This window comes from Amphibalanus amphitrite, unplaced genomic scaffold (assembly GCF_019059575.1).
Source record: "Amphibalanus amphitrite isolate SeventyFive unplaced genomic scaffold, NRLGWU_Aamphi_draft 001643F_arrow, whole genome shotgun sequence".
NCBI classification, from domain to species: Eukaryota; Metazoa; Arthropoda; class Thecostraca; order Balanomorpha; family Balanidae; genus Amphibalanus; species Amphibalanus amphitrite.
Genome location: NW_024883136.1, coordinates 15,370 through 33,513, shown reverse-complemented (window position 1 = coordinate 33,513; position 18,144 = coordinate 15,370). Strand labels below are relative to the sequence as shown.

The 18,144-nt window shown below is 47.3% G+C and overlaps 1 protein-coding gene across 1 annotated transcript in view; it reads left to right on the top strand.

Annotated features, from left to right (window-relative positions):
- The window catches only part of LOC122374341 (rap guanine nucleotide exchange factor 6-like), a gene marked incomplete at its 3' end in the record, with an annotated part of 48,815 nt that overhangs the window by 16,543 nt on the left and 14,128 nt on the right, over positions 1–18,144 (top strand). The window contains exons 4-15 of the mRNA XM_043353029.1: positions 399–482; positions 807–873; positions 1,287–1,424; positions 2,073–2,183; positions 3,889–4,001; positions 4,342–4,483; positions 4,890–5,029; positions 5,506–5,623; positions 7,076–7,317; positions 8,542–8,692; positions 11,249–11,446; positions 17,714–17,813. Coding sequence (XP_043208964.1) covers positions 399–482; positions 807–873; positions 1,287–1,424; positions 2,073–2,183; positions 3,889–4,001; positions 4,342–4,483; positions 4,890–5,029; positions 5,506–5,623; positions 7,076–7,317; positions 8,542–8,692; positions 11,249–11,446; positions 17,714–17,813 — 1,604 coding nt within the window. The remainder of the gene's footprint in view (positions 1–398; positions 483–806; positions 874–1,286; positions 1,425–2,072; positions 2,184–3,888; positions 4,002–4,341; positions 4,484–4,889; positions 5,030–5,505; positions 5,624–7,075; positions 7,318–8,541; positions 8,693–11,248; positions 11,447–17,713; positions 17,814–18,144) is intronic.

Sequence of the window (18,144 nt, the reverse complement as noted above, 5' to 3'; positions counted from 1 at the left end):
TCAGTCAAGTTTATGGAGCAATGGGAAATGATTTAGCTGGCTATTACGTGTTTTGAGGGGTAGGGGACTTTCGCGTAAGGACTGCTGGTTTGGTACAGCTGCTGGGTATGTGGAGGAGTAACTTGTTGGAAATTTGATTGATGCTACTATAGGCGTTGGGTTATCCGTAGCTGTAGTCTGATTACCTCTCATTGTTAAACCAAAAGGGATGTGATAATTAGCAATGGAGAGATCATAACCACATGTAGCTCGTTGTGTGTAATCTTGTCATTGCTTAATCATATATCGTTACAAAAGCGTTGCAACAGTCATTCTGTCATTCAGTCTTCATGTGCTGTCTCACCTATGATCTCCCCGTATAACTGACGTGATCTTTGACCTCATCTCTCCCCCTTCAGTCGCGGGGAGCGGGCGTCATGCTGGTACATCCTCATCTCTGGCTACGTCTTCATTGATGGCTCCATGTTCTGCCCCGGATCAAGGTGAGGACCGGATATCGAACGTCTTTGGCCGTTTTAGTCAAGATAGGATTAATCGACCAAAAATGTTCCATTGATCTTAGCACTTGCCGATGTTTTTCTTGTAACTGGCTCATAGGTCGCTACCTACTATCAAATAATGGACTGTTTATTTTACCAATTGCCCAGGTTGGACTTCTCAACATCACAAATAATCAAATGTGTCAAAGTTATGCATTTCATATTTCACTTTGTTATTGCTCTTGTTTGGTTTCTATTGCTCAGGTTTTTTCTTCATTTCAATACTACATCAGAATTATTCTGACTTATGTTACTGTTTCTGTTCAGTTTCGGCAAGCGGATCGGTCAGCGGGTGAACGATTGCGTCATCCTGGAGCCGGCGGAAATGATTGTGGTGAGTCGCGCGGCGGATTGGATTGGATTGGATTGGATTGGATTGGATTGGCCGGTAATTTGATGCATTATGTTTTTGCTGAGGTATTTTTTTTTAGATATTAGGTTGTAGCTTGTCTTACATTTTGTTGGACGTCGAATTGATAATACCGTGTCAGAGCTAGTCAGATTTACGTCAGAGTCAGACATGAGGTCAGGAGCTACCAAACTTTTGTCCAGGCTCTGACCATTCAGTATCTCCAGCTCAACCCGTAACATTATGGATAGATCGTGACTACCTTGACGTCCTGTACTGTAGCATCTGGCATAATTCTAATCATTGGCATTCTGACCTGACCAGTGACCTATGTGACCTGACCCTGTGACCCCTGTCTACCCCCTGACCTTGACCTGACCCTGTGACCTCTCCCTCAGATTGACTACCCGGACAGTAACCTCATGTATAGCGGCCAGAGACGTTCGTGTACCGCCGCAAACCTGGAGCGACTGCTGGCGCTTGAACAGGAGGAGGTCAGCATTCACTCGCGGCTTGCCAATATGGAGGATCCGCAGGTAGGAAACATGAAGGGTGCTGGAGGGAATGTATAAGGCTGGGAGGGAATGGAGACGAGAGGTCAGGATTCACTCCTGGCTTGCTAACATGGAAGATACGCAGGTAGGAGACGTAGGCCTATCAGGTGTGCGAGGGTTAGGGGAATCATCCACAGACACGGGGAAGGGATCTGAAAGAAGTCGGCTTTCGCTACCGCCTCACCAACATGGAGGATTCCCAGGTATTGGGGAGGGGGATGGGAAGGAAGAGGGGAAAAAGATGAGCCACATGACGTATGAGACGGGAGCTGGGATTCACTCTAGGTGCGCCAACATTGAGGATCTACAGGTCTGGAATGGGGATACGCTGTGGGGGGTCATACTACAGATGGAGACTTGATGAAAGTAGATGAGGTGCTTCAGCGAAGGGATATCAGGATGTAGGCTGAAAAAATGCATTATTTATGCATTTTTTAAACCATAGCAAAACGCTAAATCAGTCATGTTCATCCGATTATAGCGCCATCGTATTTTAGGTGATATTTTGTATTATCCTACTAATGAGAAATGTTCGAGAGTCTGATGTTGTGACCATTTACCTGTGATGACGTGAGTGGCACGTATTGTTTAGCCCACTATCTGACCGGTCTCCGCTCGCACTGTACACAGGTGCTGGTGAACAACATGCACCTGCTATCGCTGTACAAGAACACGGGCTCTCGGTGTTCGTCAGACACCAGTTCGGCCTACAGCGGATCAGATACCATGCAGTCACTACAAGTGGGTGAAGAGGAGGGGTGTTGACGTTTATAAAAATCAGGGAGATCCTGATATGGGAGACATGACTGACGTCAATTGTTGGGCCTGGACAAACAGTTTCCTGTTTCGGTCGAGTAATTATTTGACCCCTCTCGCCCCGTTTTTAGTTGAGCATTGACCCGGGCGATGCTGGCGATTCATGTGGAGTATCCATTTGACCCCTCTCGCTTTTCGTTTTAGCCGAGTTTTGAAATAACCCCCTCCTGTATCCCATCGTTTCAGCCGAATTTAGAATTACCCCCCCCCCCCCGCCGTCGTTTTCAGTCGAGTATTGACCCGCTGAGGATGTCGAATGTCGATTCATGTGGATTATCCTTTTGATCCCTTTCCTTCCCCATTTCTAGTCGAGTTTTGAATTAACGCTCCCCCCGCGTCGTTTCCAGTCGAGTATTGACCCGGCCGGGGAGGACGATCCATGTCTATTACTCATTTGACACCTCTCGCTTTTTGTTTTGAACTTAACCCGCGCCGTGCTGGTGGCCTGAACTTTCCGCCGAGTGCTGGGGGGGGGGGGCGTTTTCACGCCCCCCCCGTCTAACTCGGCTCCTGGGCCACGTAGCGACACGCGGTAAGCGGCAATCGAAAGAGCGTCAAAAATAAGGACGAAAACACTTCGGTCATTTTTTGGGTCAGGTCAAAGGTCAGGTCACCAGAGGTCACCAAAGGTAAAATGTTGACTATTTCAACATTTTGGAAACTGCCAACGGCTATCTCGGGAACCGATAGAGCTACAGCGCCGCGGAAAAGCGCATTCGATAGCCCTTTTACAGACCTTTCTGAGTAATGTTCTCAGATTTGACCTCAGGTCAACGGTTTAGCCTCCAGAGGGCAAAAACTCCAAAAATAGCCGTTTTTACGAAAAACGTTTTTTCGTCAATAACTTTTGACTCATAAGCGCCATGACATTACTTTTGCCAGCATCGTGTTCCTCTCGTCGAGACGCGTCGAATGAACTATTTGTTGACCTTGAAAGGTCATTTTGAAAATTTGACCTCAGGTCAAGGTCATGACCTGACCGAAAAGGGTCATGTTGCATATCAGTCGATCCGTATCGTCGAGCTGAACACATCTGACGTGTTTTCACCGCTCTAGCACGTCTCTATCAAAAGTTATAGCCAAAAAACTGCTGGCGACCGTTCATGACCTGAGATGACCTCAGGGGCACACAGAGGGGTCACAGGTGCATTTTTCCTATTCAGTGTGTCATGTTTACCTATGAACCGATGTTTGAGAGCGTTTTGAACGATATTCGTCCAAAAGAGGCGCATTTCAATTTTCTCCCATTGACTTATAATGGAGAGGTCGCAAAATTGACCTGACCTTAGGTCACAGATATCAAAAATCCGAGATATACATTTTATACATACTGTTACTCATATCAATCGCTGAAAGTTTCAAAGTGATCGTTCAGTCGGTGTAGCTATAGCGAGCCTTTGAACTTTTTCTGAGGTAAGGTCACTTGACGTGACCTGGTGACCTGACCTTGAACGGCCTAGGTCTGAAATTTTCACAACATGTGCGGAAATGATGTAGGAACACGTGTACCAAAAACGGCGGCGCTGCGCGCCGCCGTTTTTGAGATATTCGCGAAAAACCTGAGAGGGGCGTAAAAACGCCCCCCCCCCCAGCACGGCGCGGGTTAACACCTATTTTCCCCCGTTTTCAGTCGAGTATTGACCCGGCCGAGGATGTAGATCTGACCGGTCTGATTGAGTCCACCGTGGACTCTGATGAAGACGAGGAGGATCTGATGGCCACCATGGACTCCATCAACCCGCGGTAAGACGGTGGGTTGGTGTTATAGGGCGCACCAGCAGCGAGGCTATATGGCGCCCATAACCCGCGGTGAGAGGGTGCCAATACGTTGTACTGTTTTATCTGTGATCAGACTTCTTTCTACCTCCACTGATGCGTTTCTGTCTTCGCTGATGAATGCATTCAAGCTTACAAATGATTTGATAGCAAAATTTTCAAAAGAAAAACCAGGCTTACCCTCGAAGGACTTACGTCTCCGCTCGATACCGTTGCTATTATCAGCCTGCCTTCACATCTAGATCTACACAGCTCACTATCCAGATAAGGTTCCAGATTTGACGCCTTTCCCGCCCCTTCTTTCCAGTGACGCGGTCCGGGAGTGTCTGGAAACAGACCCGGCCAACCGTACAGAAGACGACGTGGAAATACTGCTCGAGTTCACCCAACACCTGCGGGCGTTCAGTAATATGACGCTCAGCGTGCGGCGCGCCCTCTGCAGTGTGATGGTGAGAGCAGGCAGAGGGAGGGAGGAAAGAGAGGAGAGAGAGGCAGAGAGAGGATAGAGAGGATGAGAGTGGGTGGAACTTGTTGGGACCGGTGTTGGAATTATTACGTGTAAAAAACAATGCTGCGCACTGCGCAGGCTTTTGGTCTTTATTGAGCTTGAATGCTTCACAATAATTTGTCTCAACTTATTTTCGGAGATACAAAAATTAAAGTGAAGTATCTAGCCATCTTGTTCTGTACCTATTCAAATGCTTTGAAACTATGATACTTCTTCTCACCATCTGTTACTTTTCATGGTTATTCATTTTGAAAATCGCCAACTTTTGCAGATAAAATCCTCCAACGCCCACTTTACCCTTCTCACCCCGTCGGGATTCGAACCCGTGACCTTCCGGTCGTGCGCAGGTGTTCGCTGTGGTGCAGAAGGCGGGCACGACAGTGATGCAAGACGGCGAGGAGCTGGACTCGTGGTCGGTGATTGTCAACGGTCAGGTGGAAATCAGCGGACCCGGCCTGCCCACCACCGAGCTGGGACTAGGAGATAGGTGAGAGGGGAGGAGAGAGAGAGAGAGAGAGAGAGAGAGAGAGAGAGAGAGAGAGAGAGAGAGAGAGAGAGAGAGAGAGAGAGAGAGAGAGAGAGAGAGAGAAAGAGAGAGAGAAAGAGGGAGAGAGAGGAGAGTGAGAGAGCGAGGGAGCGAGAGAGAGAGAGAGAGAGAGAGAGAGAGAGAGAGAGAGAGAGAGAGAGAGAGAGAGAGAGAGAGAGAGAGGAGGGAGGGACGGGGAGAAAAGGAGAGCTCTGCTAGGGTGGGGAAAGAAGGAGGGCTGGCTAGGCAGGTAGTTACTGAGACAGTAACTGGTATCACTACCTCACTAGTAGGTATCCGTTTTGTATCACCAGTTTCGGTATCACTGCTGGTGTCACTTCCTCACTAATCGTGTGTCTGTATTGTCACCAGTTTCGGTATCACTTCAGTATCAGTATCACTTCCTCACTAACTGTGTGTCCGTTCTGTATCGCCAGTTTCGGTATCACTCCGACCATGGAGAAGCTGTATCACCGTGGTGTGATGCGAACAAAGTGCGACGACTGTCAATTCGTCTGTATCACCCAGACAGACTACTATCGGATACTGCATCAGGTATGTGTTGATAAATTAGTTATGGTAAATATTGCATCACCGTAACTGAAATTGATAAGATATTGCATCACATATCATCAATATGGTACCACTCAGGTTGAATTTTATCGGATATTGCGCCAGGATTTTGTGAATTTTAATTCTCCGAGGACCGTAATGTTCAACGGTAGGTAGTTAGGATGAATCACATAAGTGTGCTTGTTACTCGTTCGATATTAGTATTTTTATGCGCAAGCGAACTCACGTGAGAACTTGAAAATTTTGCTAGGACCCATCAGTTTCAATGAAGAATGTACCGTCGTCCCTGCACCCCTTGCCAGCACTCATCTTCCGGGGATATGAGACCCGATAGTGTGGTCAATCAGTGTTTATTCAACAAATTCTTGGACGATGTCTTCTCATTCATCGAAACGCCTACTGTATGTAGCAATCCAGACATTTATATCACCCAACACCACTTGAACTCTGGTCAAATGTCACACCTTATCTCAGTTCTTCACTGAACATTTATGCTCCAAATGCTTTCACACCATCGCAAACACTGCTGAGCACTTCTCCCTTGGGTAAACATTTCGCTAGACATAAGTATTTCTTGGAAGATGCATCTTTGGAATATACAGGGTGATTTTTTTAACTGTTAAAAAGTAAACGTCAATGGTGGTCCCTAAATCGAAAAATCTTGTGCAAAAAAGCAATGCACGTGATAGATAAATCTGGGACATTTTGTATGGTGTCATGATTTGTTCCTTTTAACCGAAGGCCTCGGCCCCAATGGAGCCTGAAAATGTCCCACCAATCGGGCACGCATCGTCCACCGCCGTTCAGTAAGGAACGACACAAAACGATGATTTTGAAGCATTGAGGCAGTTCGAAGCATACGATCATCAAGGAGATACCTCAGAAAGACGTTGAATAATGCACGAACAAGCTTGTAGTCATAAATAACCTTCAAACGGTCCATCTGGCGCATGTGCAGCCTCTGAAGAATCAGTCCTCAGGGAGAAACAAAAACAGCGAATCAGACACCACCAGGGCCGCCAGTAGCAAAATCCTCGACCTGCCCTTTCTAGACTTCTAGTTTTTGGACCCAGGTATGGCAGATATAACAAGAAAACATTGGAAATATCTGGCAGAACTGAAAATGGGTGATAGGAGCCTTTTCAGTCCGCCTAATGAGCATGGGAGTCCATGATGCTGTTCAACACGTGCTCAGGCGGGCTGATTCGTGTCGGTGAGAGAGGGGGTAACTTCAAGCCCAAGTAAAATACACGATGGTCGTTCCTTCACATCGTGTCTGCTTGAAATCAAAATGTCCCAGAATGCCTGTCATGCTGGTATATAATTTTACAATATATATTTGCATTTTAACCCCACTAAACCTCATTACTTTTTAACAACTAAAAAAAATCACCCTGTATACATTCATTCTTAACTCTTCTGTGTCCTCACCAGGGCGAAGAGAACACCCGACGCCATGAAGAGAACGGCGAGGTCGTTCTGGTCACCGAACACAGGATCCTGGACGCCGGATCCGGGAAGGGACACTGTGTCATCAAGGGCACGCCCGAGCGGCTGATGACGCAGCTGATGGCTGAAAACTCGCTCATCGATCCGTACTACGTGGAGGACTTCCTGCTAATCAGGAGAATCTTTCTGCCGGAGGCGACGACTCTGTCGAATCAGTTGATGGAATGGTAAGTCCAGGCAGTGCTCCATGAATTGCCAGTTTGGATGGGAAGTGACTTTGAAATTTACACTCTTTTTCAATTTTCTAATTTTCAATTTACAATTTTCCATAACAATTTTTCACTTACAAGTTTTATCAATATAGAGCGCTGCCATCTGTGTGTATATTGTTGGCTGGCTTCTACCTACCTCCATATAATTTCCTTAAAGTACCGTTTAAAACAGCCCCGCATCCTCGAAGATTCACTTATAAATTGATGATCCCTGTTTTCCGCTCTTTTTCGTGCCCTTCTGATTCGCAATTTTCCACTCTCATTCCTCTTTAAATTTAGGAATATCCCCTCTGACACTCAAACTGATACATAATTTTGGGACACTGAGCCCTGTTTCTGCACATGATGGTACCTGACACTGCCGGTATCCATGGAAACGTGAGCAGAAATGGGCACTTCTGCTTACGTTCCCATGGAAACTGAACGCCAGTACCAGGTACCTTCAGGTAGCGTCGTGTAGTGAAGCAGATTAGAACCCCAGAGACCGGGACTGGTCTTTGAAACTTTATGTGAATTATCGTGAGGTGTGACCGTTTGGCTCAGTTGGGTGGACCCTGGATGAATCACACATATGTGATTCATCCAGGGTCATCGGCTGCAGAGGTCGCTAGTACTGCGCGGAGGGGCTGCCACTTGGTGGTGGGTTTTTATATTATTCAACAACAGACAGACTTCGTTCTTGATGTTCATTGCTTTGCTGTGCGCATTGTAGACATATATTTAGCCGAGCAGAAAAAAAATACTGACTTTCTCAACCAGTATCTTTAAGAGAATGTTTTTTTTTGTGATCCGAGATGCTCTTTGTTATTCAGTTTAGGAATTATTCCCAGATGAAAATTATTTTTACGCTATTACCGTTTCTTCTGACAAGCGACCCACTTTCGAAAGGTTCATATCAGACATATTACATATTATAATATGTTATAATATTTGTTAATATTTGTTAATATGTTATAATATTTGTATAATATTTGTATGTTATACATTATAATATTTACATATTATAATATCAGACATATACATATTATCGACATATAGTCGACAGTGCTAATACTTTTTATACGTGAATAACGGTTTTACTGGGATGTCTGGTGTCTCCATATTTTACCCCTCTACCCCCGTCACACCCTGTAGTCCTCCTCTGACCCCTCACCCCCCCCCCCTCGCCCCCGCCCCCAGGTTCCGTGACCCCGAGTACCGTGATCGGGTCACGCGGGTCGTACTCCAGTGGGTCAATAGTCACTTCATCGACTTTGAAACCGACCCGGCCATGATGGACTTTCTGGAACGCTTCGAGGCGTGTCTGGAGAGCAATAAAATGCACGGACAGGTAAGTCGCAGATCCTTTTTTGGCGGGGGAGGGATGAGTTTGAATTAGACACATGGACGGGCTAGATCAGCTCCATGTTAACCCGGCAGTTGCAGCTTCATGTTAAATCGTCACTCTGAGAAAATAAGGAGTTCGAATTAGGCTGACGATTTGATGTCGGACTAGATGAACCTATAGGTTTTGTGTATTTTCGTATAAACTGTCACAGTTGTCAAATTAATACTTTTAACACTCAGCTTGTCATGTGCGCAGCCTTATGACTAGATGCCGTCTGTACTATTAAAATATTTATTACGTTTGCATTTTGTTGACTTATCATTCATATTTCCATTCAGCCTAGATTGCAGCACTACTTTGAATTTTATCTGCGATACCTACAAATTACACCGGAATGGATTTAGTGGTCCCTCGATTATAGCGTTTATCGAAGCTTCTGTTCGAAAATCGGCCCGATATTTTGTGATCATCACACGCCAAAAATCTATAAACCGCTTCGCACCTTTTCACATGTCAGAATGGGACTTATCTCGTTGACAAATTTGTCTCTCTGGCAAGTCAGCTAAAATATTGAGCGAGTTTGGTTTGGTACGCGCCTGAGACACGTCCAAGAACCTTCTGGCCTGGCAGCCAGTGTAAGCAATAAGCATTGAGCATGTATGGATTCAGACCGAATTTCGTGTCCGCTCTCGCACAGACATTCCAATCTCGTTTTGTAATTCCGTGCCGAGTCTGGTAGCGCCACCTCTGTCGATGGCCAGGCCGCTTGGCCTGCCTGCCGCCAGTGGTGCCAACGCCGCCGTTTACCGCTCACAATTCTTCGTCGGACACTAGCTGTTCATACCTACCGCCCGCCGCCGCCGCCGCCGCCGCTGCCGCCGCTGTCTGTCGTTATCAAATATAGGTCGGCCTAGTTTGTTAGTGGGAGTCTTGGCTGGGAAGGGGGCCTCTCACCTCACAACAGCGACTCGGGTGGCCGCCCAGCTGCGCCACAGTGTAGCTGATACCCGGGGTGATGTGAAGAGGGGGGGGGGGGTGAATATGCCCCCCTCACGGCGGTGCCGAGTGGGCAAGGTTAGCCTGGCGCCACCCCGCTGCAGGTGGCTGGCAGTAGATGCACATAACTCACACCTGGGCTGGCCGTGGTGCCTGTCTTCAGTGGATGGCACTGTGTAATACAGAGTTGATTGGTTGTCTTGCCGCCACACTTCATAAACAAACTTTTTGGCTGCTGCGAAGCCTCATTTTCGTGTCTTATCTTTTTTATCTTCTGAAAGCCATCTCCGAAAAATGTGCCGAGACTCGAGAGATTTTATGGATCTTCTTTTATACACAGTTCTTTTCGATGCTGCCTGGGGTTATTATGAAACTGGGTCGATATGAAAGTCAAGGTTTGCTTTAGTGAGCCTTGATCCCAGTGTTCTCCTACAAAATTATTTTTTCGCGTATCAAAAGCTCCAAGTACCAAATCAACTGCCGTGGAATCCAAATTTTCTTCCATCAAGAAAAGATTCGCTCCGACGAGGCAGTTTCGTGAAAGTAACGCCACCCTTAGACCTGCCCTTCCACTAGCCGCACATAATCTCGCGGCCCGCCGTGGGGTGTGTTCTGCTGGTGTGACGTGCCACGGTGCCACACCGACGCGGCTGACTCCGCCGTCAGCCGACTGAGTCATCGGTCCGTGTTATGTGTGGCTAGTGTAAGACGCGCTGTGAACCTCGCTGAACTTCCTTTTCCCGGGTTTAGCCGGCTAATCGGACTGTAAAATCCGTCCGTGCGTGCCGCCAGACAGCTGCTGCTGCCCGCCCGTGATCCACTATCCGCCCATCCGCTCACCGCCCAACCCAGACCGCCCACCGCCACTCACCGCCTACCGCCCATCATGGCCGCCGCCACCGCCACCGAAGGAAGTCAGCTTGTTCGCTGACTATAAATCCCCATAAATAAACTTCTGCCGCCGCCGCCGACGGTTCGTTCGTCCATCCTTTGTCCGATCTGCTTCACCATCCATTCCAGACACTCCTTCAGTGGTAGTATTATTTATTCTATACTATGACACCAATACATTGCAACATTAGACATTCACTGGCGGGGGCTGGTTCTGGCGGGGGGGGGGGGGGGGGCGTGGCCGGCGGCCGACGTGGTGTGCGCCGTTTCCGCGCGTCGGGCTCCTCGGTCCTCGGTGTTTTGCTTATCCTGTATAGTCGCCGCCGCCGTCGCTGCCGCTGCCGCTGCCGTCGCTGCCGCTGCCGCTGCTCGCTGTCGCCGTGGGCGCCGTTGTGACCGGCCTCGCCGGTTTGAGCACAAAGAAGCGCGCTTGCTTGCGTGCTGCTGCTGTTTGTTTGTGTGTGCTGTTTGTAATCGCAATATGGGTGTGTTCGTAGTTGAAATGTACGTTCTCGATGAAATTCGCTGGTGGTGAAAAAATTTGCTTGTGGTGAAAATCGCTAATGATGTGTCTCAGCGAATTTTGTGGTGAAATTCGCTTGCGGTGAAAAAAGCGCTTGTGGTGAAAATCGCTGATAATGTGTCTCATAACGTGTTCTGTCTGGTCAACAGTTGGGCCTTCTCAACTTCGAGTGTGCGGCCAAGTCTCGCGTGCGTGTGGTCACTCTGGCACGCCCGAATCGTGATGAGCCGCTGCCGTTCTGCCTGCTGGGCGGCTATGAGAGGAACTTCGGCATCTTTGTCACCAAGGTGGAAAAAGGCAGCAAGGCAGAAGATATTGGCCTGAAGCGTGGCGACCAAATTCTTGAGGTAAGATATATGAGTTTGTGTCATTTATACATTAGGGCATGTGTTATATGTAAGAATTGAATCATTTTATCTTCTCAAGTGTGGATGAATTTCATTGGTCAACATTCGCTCTGGTCTTATCAGCTATCCACGCGATAATTTCTTGATGGTCGGAAGTAAAGCGATTTTCCTGAACAATGTAAGAGCAGTGAAGAGGTTGTGACGTCAGTATTAAGTCTAAGGTATTATTACTTTTAGGCCTCGTGGGCTCATGGACCCACTGTGTAAGATTCATTTTACTACAATAGTCTCTGAAAAGTGTCGCTATTTTTGATTTTTTTTTTAATTTCGGCACTGTTGCGTTGTCTGTCTTCTCCCAAATGATATCGGGAAGATTCAAATCCCCCATAATTATCAGAGGGTATCTTGCCTTCATGAGGATGTGCATAAATATGTTCGTCAGTGCTTCATGACTCTCTTTTGGAGGTCTGTAGCAAACGGCAACAGATACCGATACATTCTCCAGGTCAATTAATAATACCTCGGGGGTATACAGTTGCTGCTGCAGTGGTATGTAGGCCCTTGGTTGCAGTGATTTTTTTATTGCGCAGGCCACGCCGCCTCCGCGACTGCCGCGGTCGCAGCGGAACCATATGTGTTCTTCGAACCCGACTTGTAGATCGTGGTCAGCAACTTTATCATTTAACCAGGTTTCTGTAATGCCTACAATATCGTGGCATTGTAAACCAAGATAAGGCATCATCAACAACTGCGCATTTAAACTGCGGGCATTGGAACAGTACACAGAAAGAGGAGTATGATTAGTAAGAACGCCCGGTGTACGCTCACCTGTTAACGGTCTGACGTCGTGTATCGCTTTCGGCAATTGGCTTTCTGCAGGCGGGGTGACGTGAATCACTTCCGGAGTTAATCCGTGTGAATTTGGCGCGAGCCCCTGCACTGCCGAGTGCCGCGCTCGGTGCTCAGCAGGGCTTGTGGGATACACGCTCATCGCCTGGGATTCGCCACTGCCGCACACCGCACAACGACAGGTCGAGGAAAGACCTTGATGCGGGGCCGTGTACTCCAGATGCTGTGCGCAAGGATGCAACATAATAAATAACACTATAATGCGATCCATGTCCGTTAGGCATTTATGCTTTTTGTGATAGCATGTCGTTGCTAGTTTCAGCTACTAATGGCATTGTCACGAACAATCAGTCAGCGGGATTATGCATAATACAATATAAACACATAGATGTAAACAATGTCCAACAGCCAGTAACAATCCTAAGCCAGAAGAGAAAAGGCTTTAATTTTTTATCGCCAAAAACCAAGCGCGAAATGGACCGATAGAATCAACGCTATCTAGCGGCACAATTGGATGCTTAACTTCTGCGTTGCAATGCTGCATTGTAGAGGACGCTGCGAGCGCAGCGCTGCGACATGACTCTGCTAATATTTGGCTGGGTTACGGACAAAAGTACGTATCGCTAAAGTACGTAGGACAAAAGTACGTAAGCAAAAGTACGTAGGATTAAAGTACGTATCGCAGAAGTACGTACAGTATAAACTACGTATGGACAAAAGTACGTCAGGGACAAAAGTACGTATCGCAGAAGTACGTACAGTATAAAGTACGTATGGACAAAAGTACGTCAGGGACAAAAGTACGTATCGCAGAAGTACGTACAGTATAAAGTACGTATGGACAAAAGTACGTCAGGGACAAAAGTACGTATAGCTAATGTACGTAGGGTAAAAAGTACGTATGGACAAAAGTACGTCAGGGACAAAAGAACGTATCGCAGAAGTACGTAGGGTATAAAGTACGTATGGACAAAAGTACGTCACGGACAAAAGTACGTATAGCTAATGTACGTAGGGTAAAAAGTACGTATGGACAAAAGTACGTCACGGACAAAAGTACGTATGGCAGAAGTACGTAAGGGTATTAAGTACGTAAACGTATGGACAAAAGTACGTCACGTACAAAAGTACATATATCAAATGTACGTAGGGTATAATGAAGGATAAAGACGCAAGGTAAAGACCTTGGGCAAGACGCCCCAGATAATCTATTTTGCTACATAGGCCTACCAGGCCTACCTAAATTTTGTGCTACATCACCTGGAAGGCCAAATTTGTGCTCAATGTGTTCTTTGGACATTTTACTTTGAATTCCACCCCTCAAATTCATTCACTTATGATCGGACTCCCAGCTAGGAAGTAATTTGTGAAGCAACTGCAAATGGGACATTTTGCCCCAACCCCAGGGCAAAACGCCCCACGGCCTGAGGCAAGAAGCCCCATACTCTAGAGTCTAGCTTAAAGATTAACCATGGTAGTTGGCTAAATCTTATATGAGAGATCCGTTAGACCGCTGGAGGCACGGCACTGAAGTTAGCACCTTCCATCCTATCAGGTGTTCAGCTATGACACTATTGTATGAGCAGGTTTTTCACGTGCCTCATAAGGCCAAATAATAAATTATTGCAATGCAAATCAGTTAACAATACACTTCATTTGCCATACAGTTGCTGAGAAAAATACATATAAATGCATAGAAACTTGCTGTTCGCCAGCTACCGAACATTAGGAAGTGGGTAGTCCGAACAACACATGAGGTAAAACGCCCCATGGGGCTTTTTACCCCGCGACCTACTGGGGTGTTTTACCCCATCATCTTGCCCCATCATGTAGTTCGGTCAGCGAACAACGCCTTGCGCTCCAGCAAGACATAATTTAACACGAACCAACCCGGCATTATAAGCGTTAGACAATAGTTGTTCAAAATACATAAAAGTCGTTAACCTGATGTGGACTACAAAAGAAAGCGAGGATGCATAATCAGATGACCAAACATAAAAATCACTAAAAAAACAACACATTTTTGGCTATATCCCCCTAGAGAGTTATCACAATTTCTTTCCAGCTCATATAATGATCATAAAGTGCACGTTTAACAGAAGAGAGGACCTTTCCCCAGAACCCTGTCAGTTCCGAGAGATATCGGTGGGGCCGCCAGGCGTTTTACCTCGGCGGGGCGACTTGCCCCGGTCTACCCTACGTGTGGACCAAATACGTCACGGACAAAAGTACGTATAGCAAATGTACGTAGGGTATAAAGTACGTACCCCACCCATGGGGTAAGTTGATCAATGTGTAATACCTTTCTTATCCTTTATTTAATGAGCATTTGTTACAAGGCATAGCCAAATTTCTCGATGAGTAAATGGGCGAAAGGAACAAAGCTATATTATTTGGTACCTAATGAATTTATCATGAGTTCCCTATAGTATGGCAACAGGGCAGCAATAAAGAAAAAGTGGCCCAACTTACACTACTATACCCTACTTCTAGCATACGTACTTATACACTACGTACTTTGGCATACGAACCGTACGTACTTTTGGCATACGTACTTTTTACACTACGTACTTTGGCATACGAACCGTACGTACTTTTGGCATACGTACTTTTTACACTACGTACTTTTTCATACGAACTTTTGCGTACGAACATTTGCGTACGTACTTTTGGCATACGTACTTTATACACTACGTACTTTTGCAAACGTACTTTTGCGTACGAACATTTGCGTACGTACTTTTGGCATACGTACTTTATACACTACGTACTTTTGGATACGAACTTTTGCGTACGAACATTTGCGTACGTACTTTTGGCATACGTACTTTTTACACTACGTACTTTTGCATACGTACTTTTGCGTACGAACATTTGCGTACGTACTTTTGGCATATGTACTTTATGCACTACGTACTTTTTCATACGTACTTTTGCGTACGAACATTTGCGTACGTACTTTTGACATACGTACTTTATGCACTACGTACTTTTGCATACGTACTTTTACGTACGAACATTTGCGTACGTACTTTTGGCATACGAACTTTAGCGCCTACGTATATTTGCGTACGAACATTTGCATACGTACTTTTGTCCTACGTACTTTAGCGATACGTACTTTAGTCCTAAAATCTATTTGGCTATTGCATATACTGTGGAGCGTGGACCCGGCCTCAGCGACAAAGTGGCGACCGCGGTCGCACGTCACGAGTGCGCAAATCACTGCGACCGCGTCAGCTACCGTGTCCCCTGGGGTATTGCTGATGGACCTGAGAAGATATTAGATATCGGTGACGGTAGCCCTATTTACGTAATTATCGATCGCCAAAAGACAAACAAAATACACTGATCAGAGCATCCGTTCCACATTCGTCCGACGTTTCCATCCTCGGGATAATCAAATCCTTCTCCACGCCGCAAGTCCCCCTCTACCGGGCTGGAAAGGCAACTTAATCCCATGCAGGAACAGGGGCGGTCGCAGACTTGGCGTTTGGGGGAGGGGGCAACTTGGCAAAGGGGCCCCTGCCAATCCTCAGGGGGGGGGGGGGGCTGCGCTTGCTTTAAGGGTCCCATTCAAAGCGCTTCGATACCCTTCACTTAGAGGCTGAAATGAGGCCCTTAGAGTACAGTGTTAGACCCCAGCGGCCGGCGTTGGACCCAAGGGTCAGCGAAGGACCTCAAAGGCCGGTATGGGGCCTCAGAGGCCGATGTGGGCCCTCAGAGGCCAGTGCGTGACGCCCAAAGGTAAGTCTTGGGCCCCCAGAGAACATAATAGGCCCATCAGTGGCCGGTGGAGAGGCCTCATAAGCCGGTTGGGGGCCTTTAGAGGCCAGTTTGGGGCCCTCACAGGCTAGTGTGGGGCCTCAGATGTCAATGTCCCTGTGAGGCCCTTAAAGACTGATATGGGCCCTCAGAGGCCGGCATCGATCCTTCAGAAGCCAGTACGGGGCCTTTAGAGGCACATAAGGGTCAGTCTTGGGTCCCAGGGACAGAAATGGACCATCAGAGACCGGTTTGGGACATTTAGAGGCCGGTTTGGGCCCTCAGAGGCCAATTTAGGGTCCTCAGAGACCAGTGCAGGGCTTGCAAAGGGCAGTTTGAGACCATCAGAGACCGAATTGGGCCCTCGGCTCAGAGGCTAATGTGGGTCCTTACAGGCCAGCATGGGGCCCTCAGAGGTCAGCGTGGGGCCCTAAAAGACCTGCATGGGCCGGCGTTGGACCCCAGAGGCCAGAAGAGGGCCCTTAAAGGCCAAAATGGGTCCCCAGAGGCCGATGGAAGCCCTTAGAGGCCGGCGCCGGGTCTTCAGAAGCCAGTGCGGGGCCCTCAGAGGCACCTGAGTTAGTCTTTCTTGGGGCCCCCTGAGGCCGGTTTAGGGGCCCTCAAAGGCCAGTGAAGGGCCCTCAGAGGTCGATGTGGGCTCTCAGCAGTCAATGTGGGCGCTTGACTGCCACTGAATGGCCCTCAGAGGTCAGTGTAGGACGCTCAAAGACCAGTTGGGAGCTGTTGATAGCTGGCGTGGGTTTCCTGAGCCTCGTGACAATCGAATAAGGGCCAGGGCCCCATACGCCCATGGGGGCCCATCGGTTGTTTGGGGGGGGGGGCAAATAATATGATGGCCCCCTGATTTGTCGTGGGGGGACATGGCCCTGAACCCCCCCCCCTGCGACCGCCACTGTGCAGGAAGCTCCCACAGGAGCAGGCCTGTAGCCGGGTGCGGTGAGTGTTTTGGTGGCCTGGCCTGTCCACTGGATGGGCTCAGCCCCGGCGACTCACTAGGGTGTCCGCCCGGACCAATGTCTCCCCCTAATTCCTATCGTCCTTCCGACTCTGTAATGATCTCATTAGACCGAAAGAGCCTAACTCAACAAAACAAAACAAAACAAAACACTGCTCAGATCGAAATGATGACGTTGACGTTTAAACATTAATCAACATCTTCCGTTTCTGAACATTCATGGTGCCCCATTCCTTACGCACGCATCATACACAGAAATTTAATAGAATGTGTTAAGCTTTTTGTTACATAACGGGATGTTATTACATAGTACCATGTTTTTCGGGTTAGATTAATACCTGACAAGTTTTTGAAGAAATGTTCTGCTTGTGTTCATTTCGTTTTTGTTGACGGAAAAATAGTATGTTGTTTTATGTATTGTGTATTCACCTGCGTTTTGATGGGTGGCTTCAGGCTTGTATATAGTGCACGGTGGCATTTACCACGTACGTTTGAAAAGTTGAATATGTTAATTTATGCTTATGCTTATATCTCAGCTGCTGATGTTTCGTTACGTTTTTGGATGTGTATGATTTTATATGAAACAGACTCAGCTCCAACTCGTCAATAATTGTTGGCCAATCGCCACGTAGCACATGATGTATTCATTACCCAATATCACCCGGTGCTTCTCACAGGTGAATGGTCAGAGTTTCGAGCACATCTCGCACCCGCGCGCTCTGGAGGTGCTCAGAGGCACCACCCATCTCAGTATCACCGTCAAAAGCAACCTCCTCGGTGAGTCTGTGATGGAGCTTCTGTCCATGGTAGCTGGATTACGGAGAGTAGAAGAGTGATAGAGCACGTTTGTTTGGTGTTAGTTGAATGCAAGGAGCTTTCGTTAATTTGTGCGTGGCGGGGATTTTTTCATTCGGAATGTTTTGCGCACTAAATTATTGGGTTTTAATGTTCAAAAATAATGGTGTGAAGATCAATAATCATTTGGTGTTCAATGATCAAACAAAGTAAGTTGAAATGACGACGTATCTCGTATTCGAGCTCCTTTAACCTACCTTGTTTTCGTTTTGCTTGTTCCTCAAATTAGCTGCCGTTACCCAGTCCATCTCAA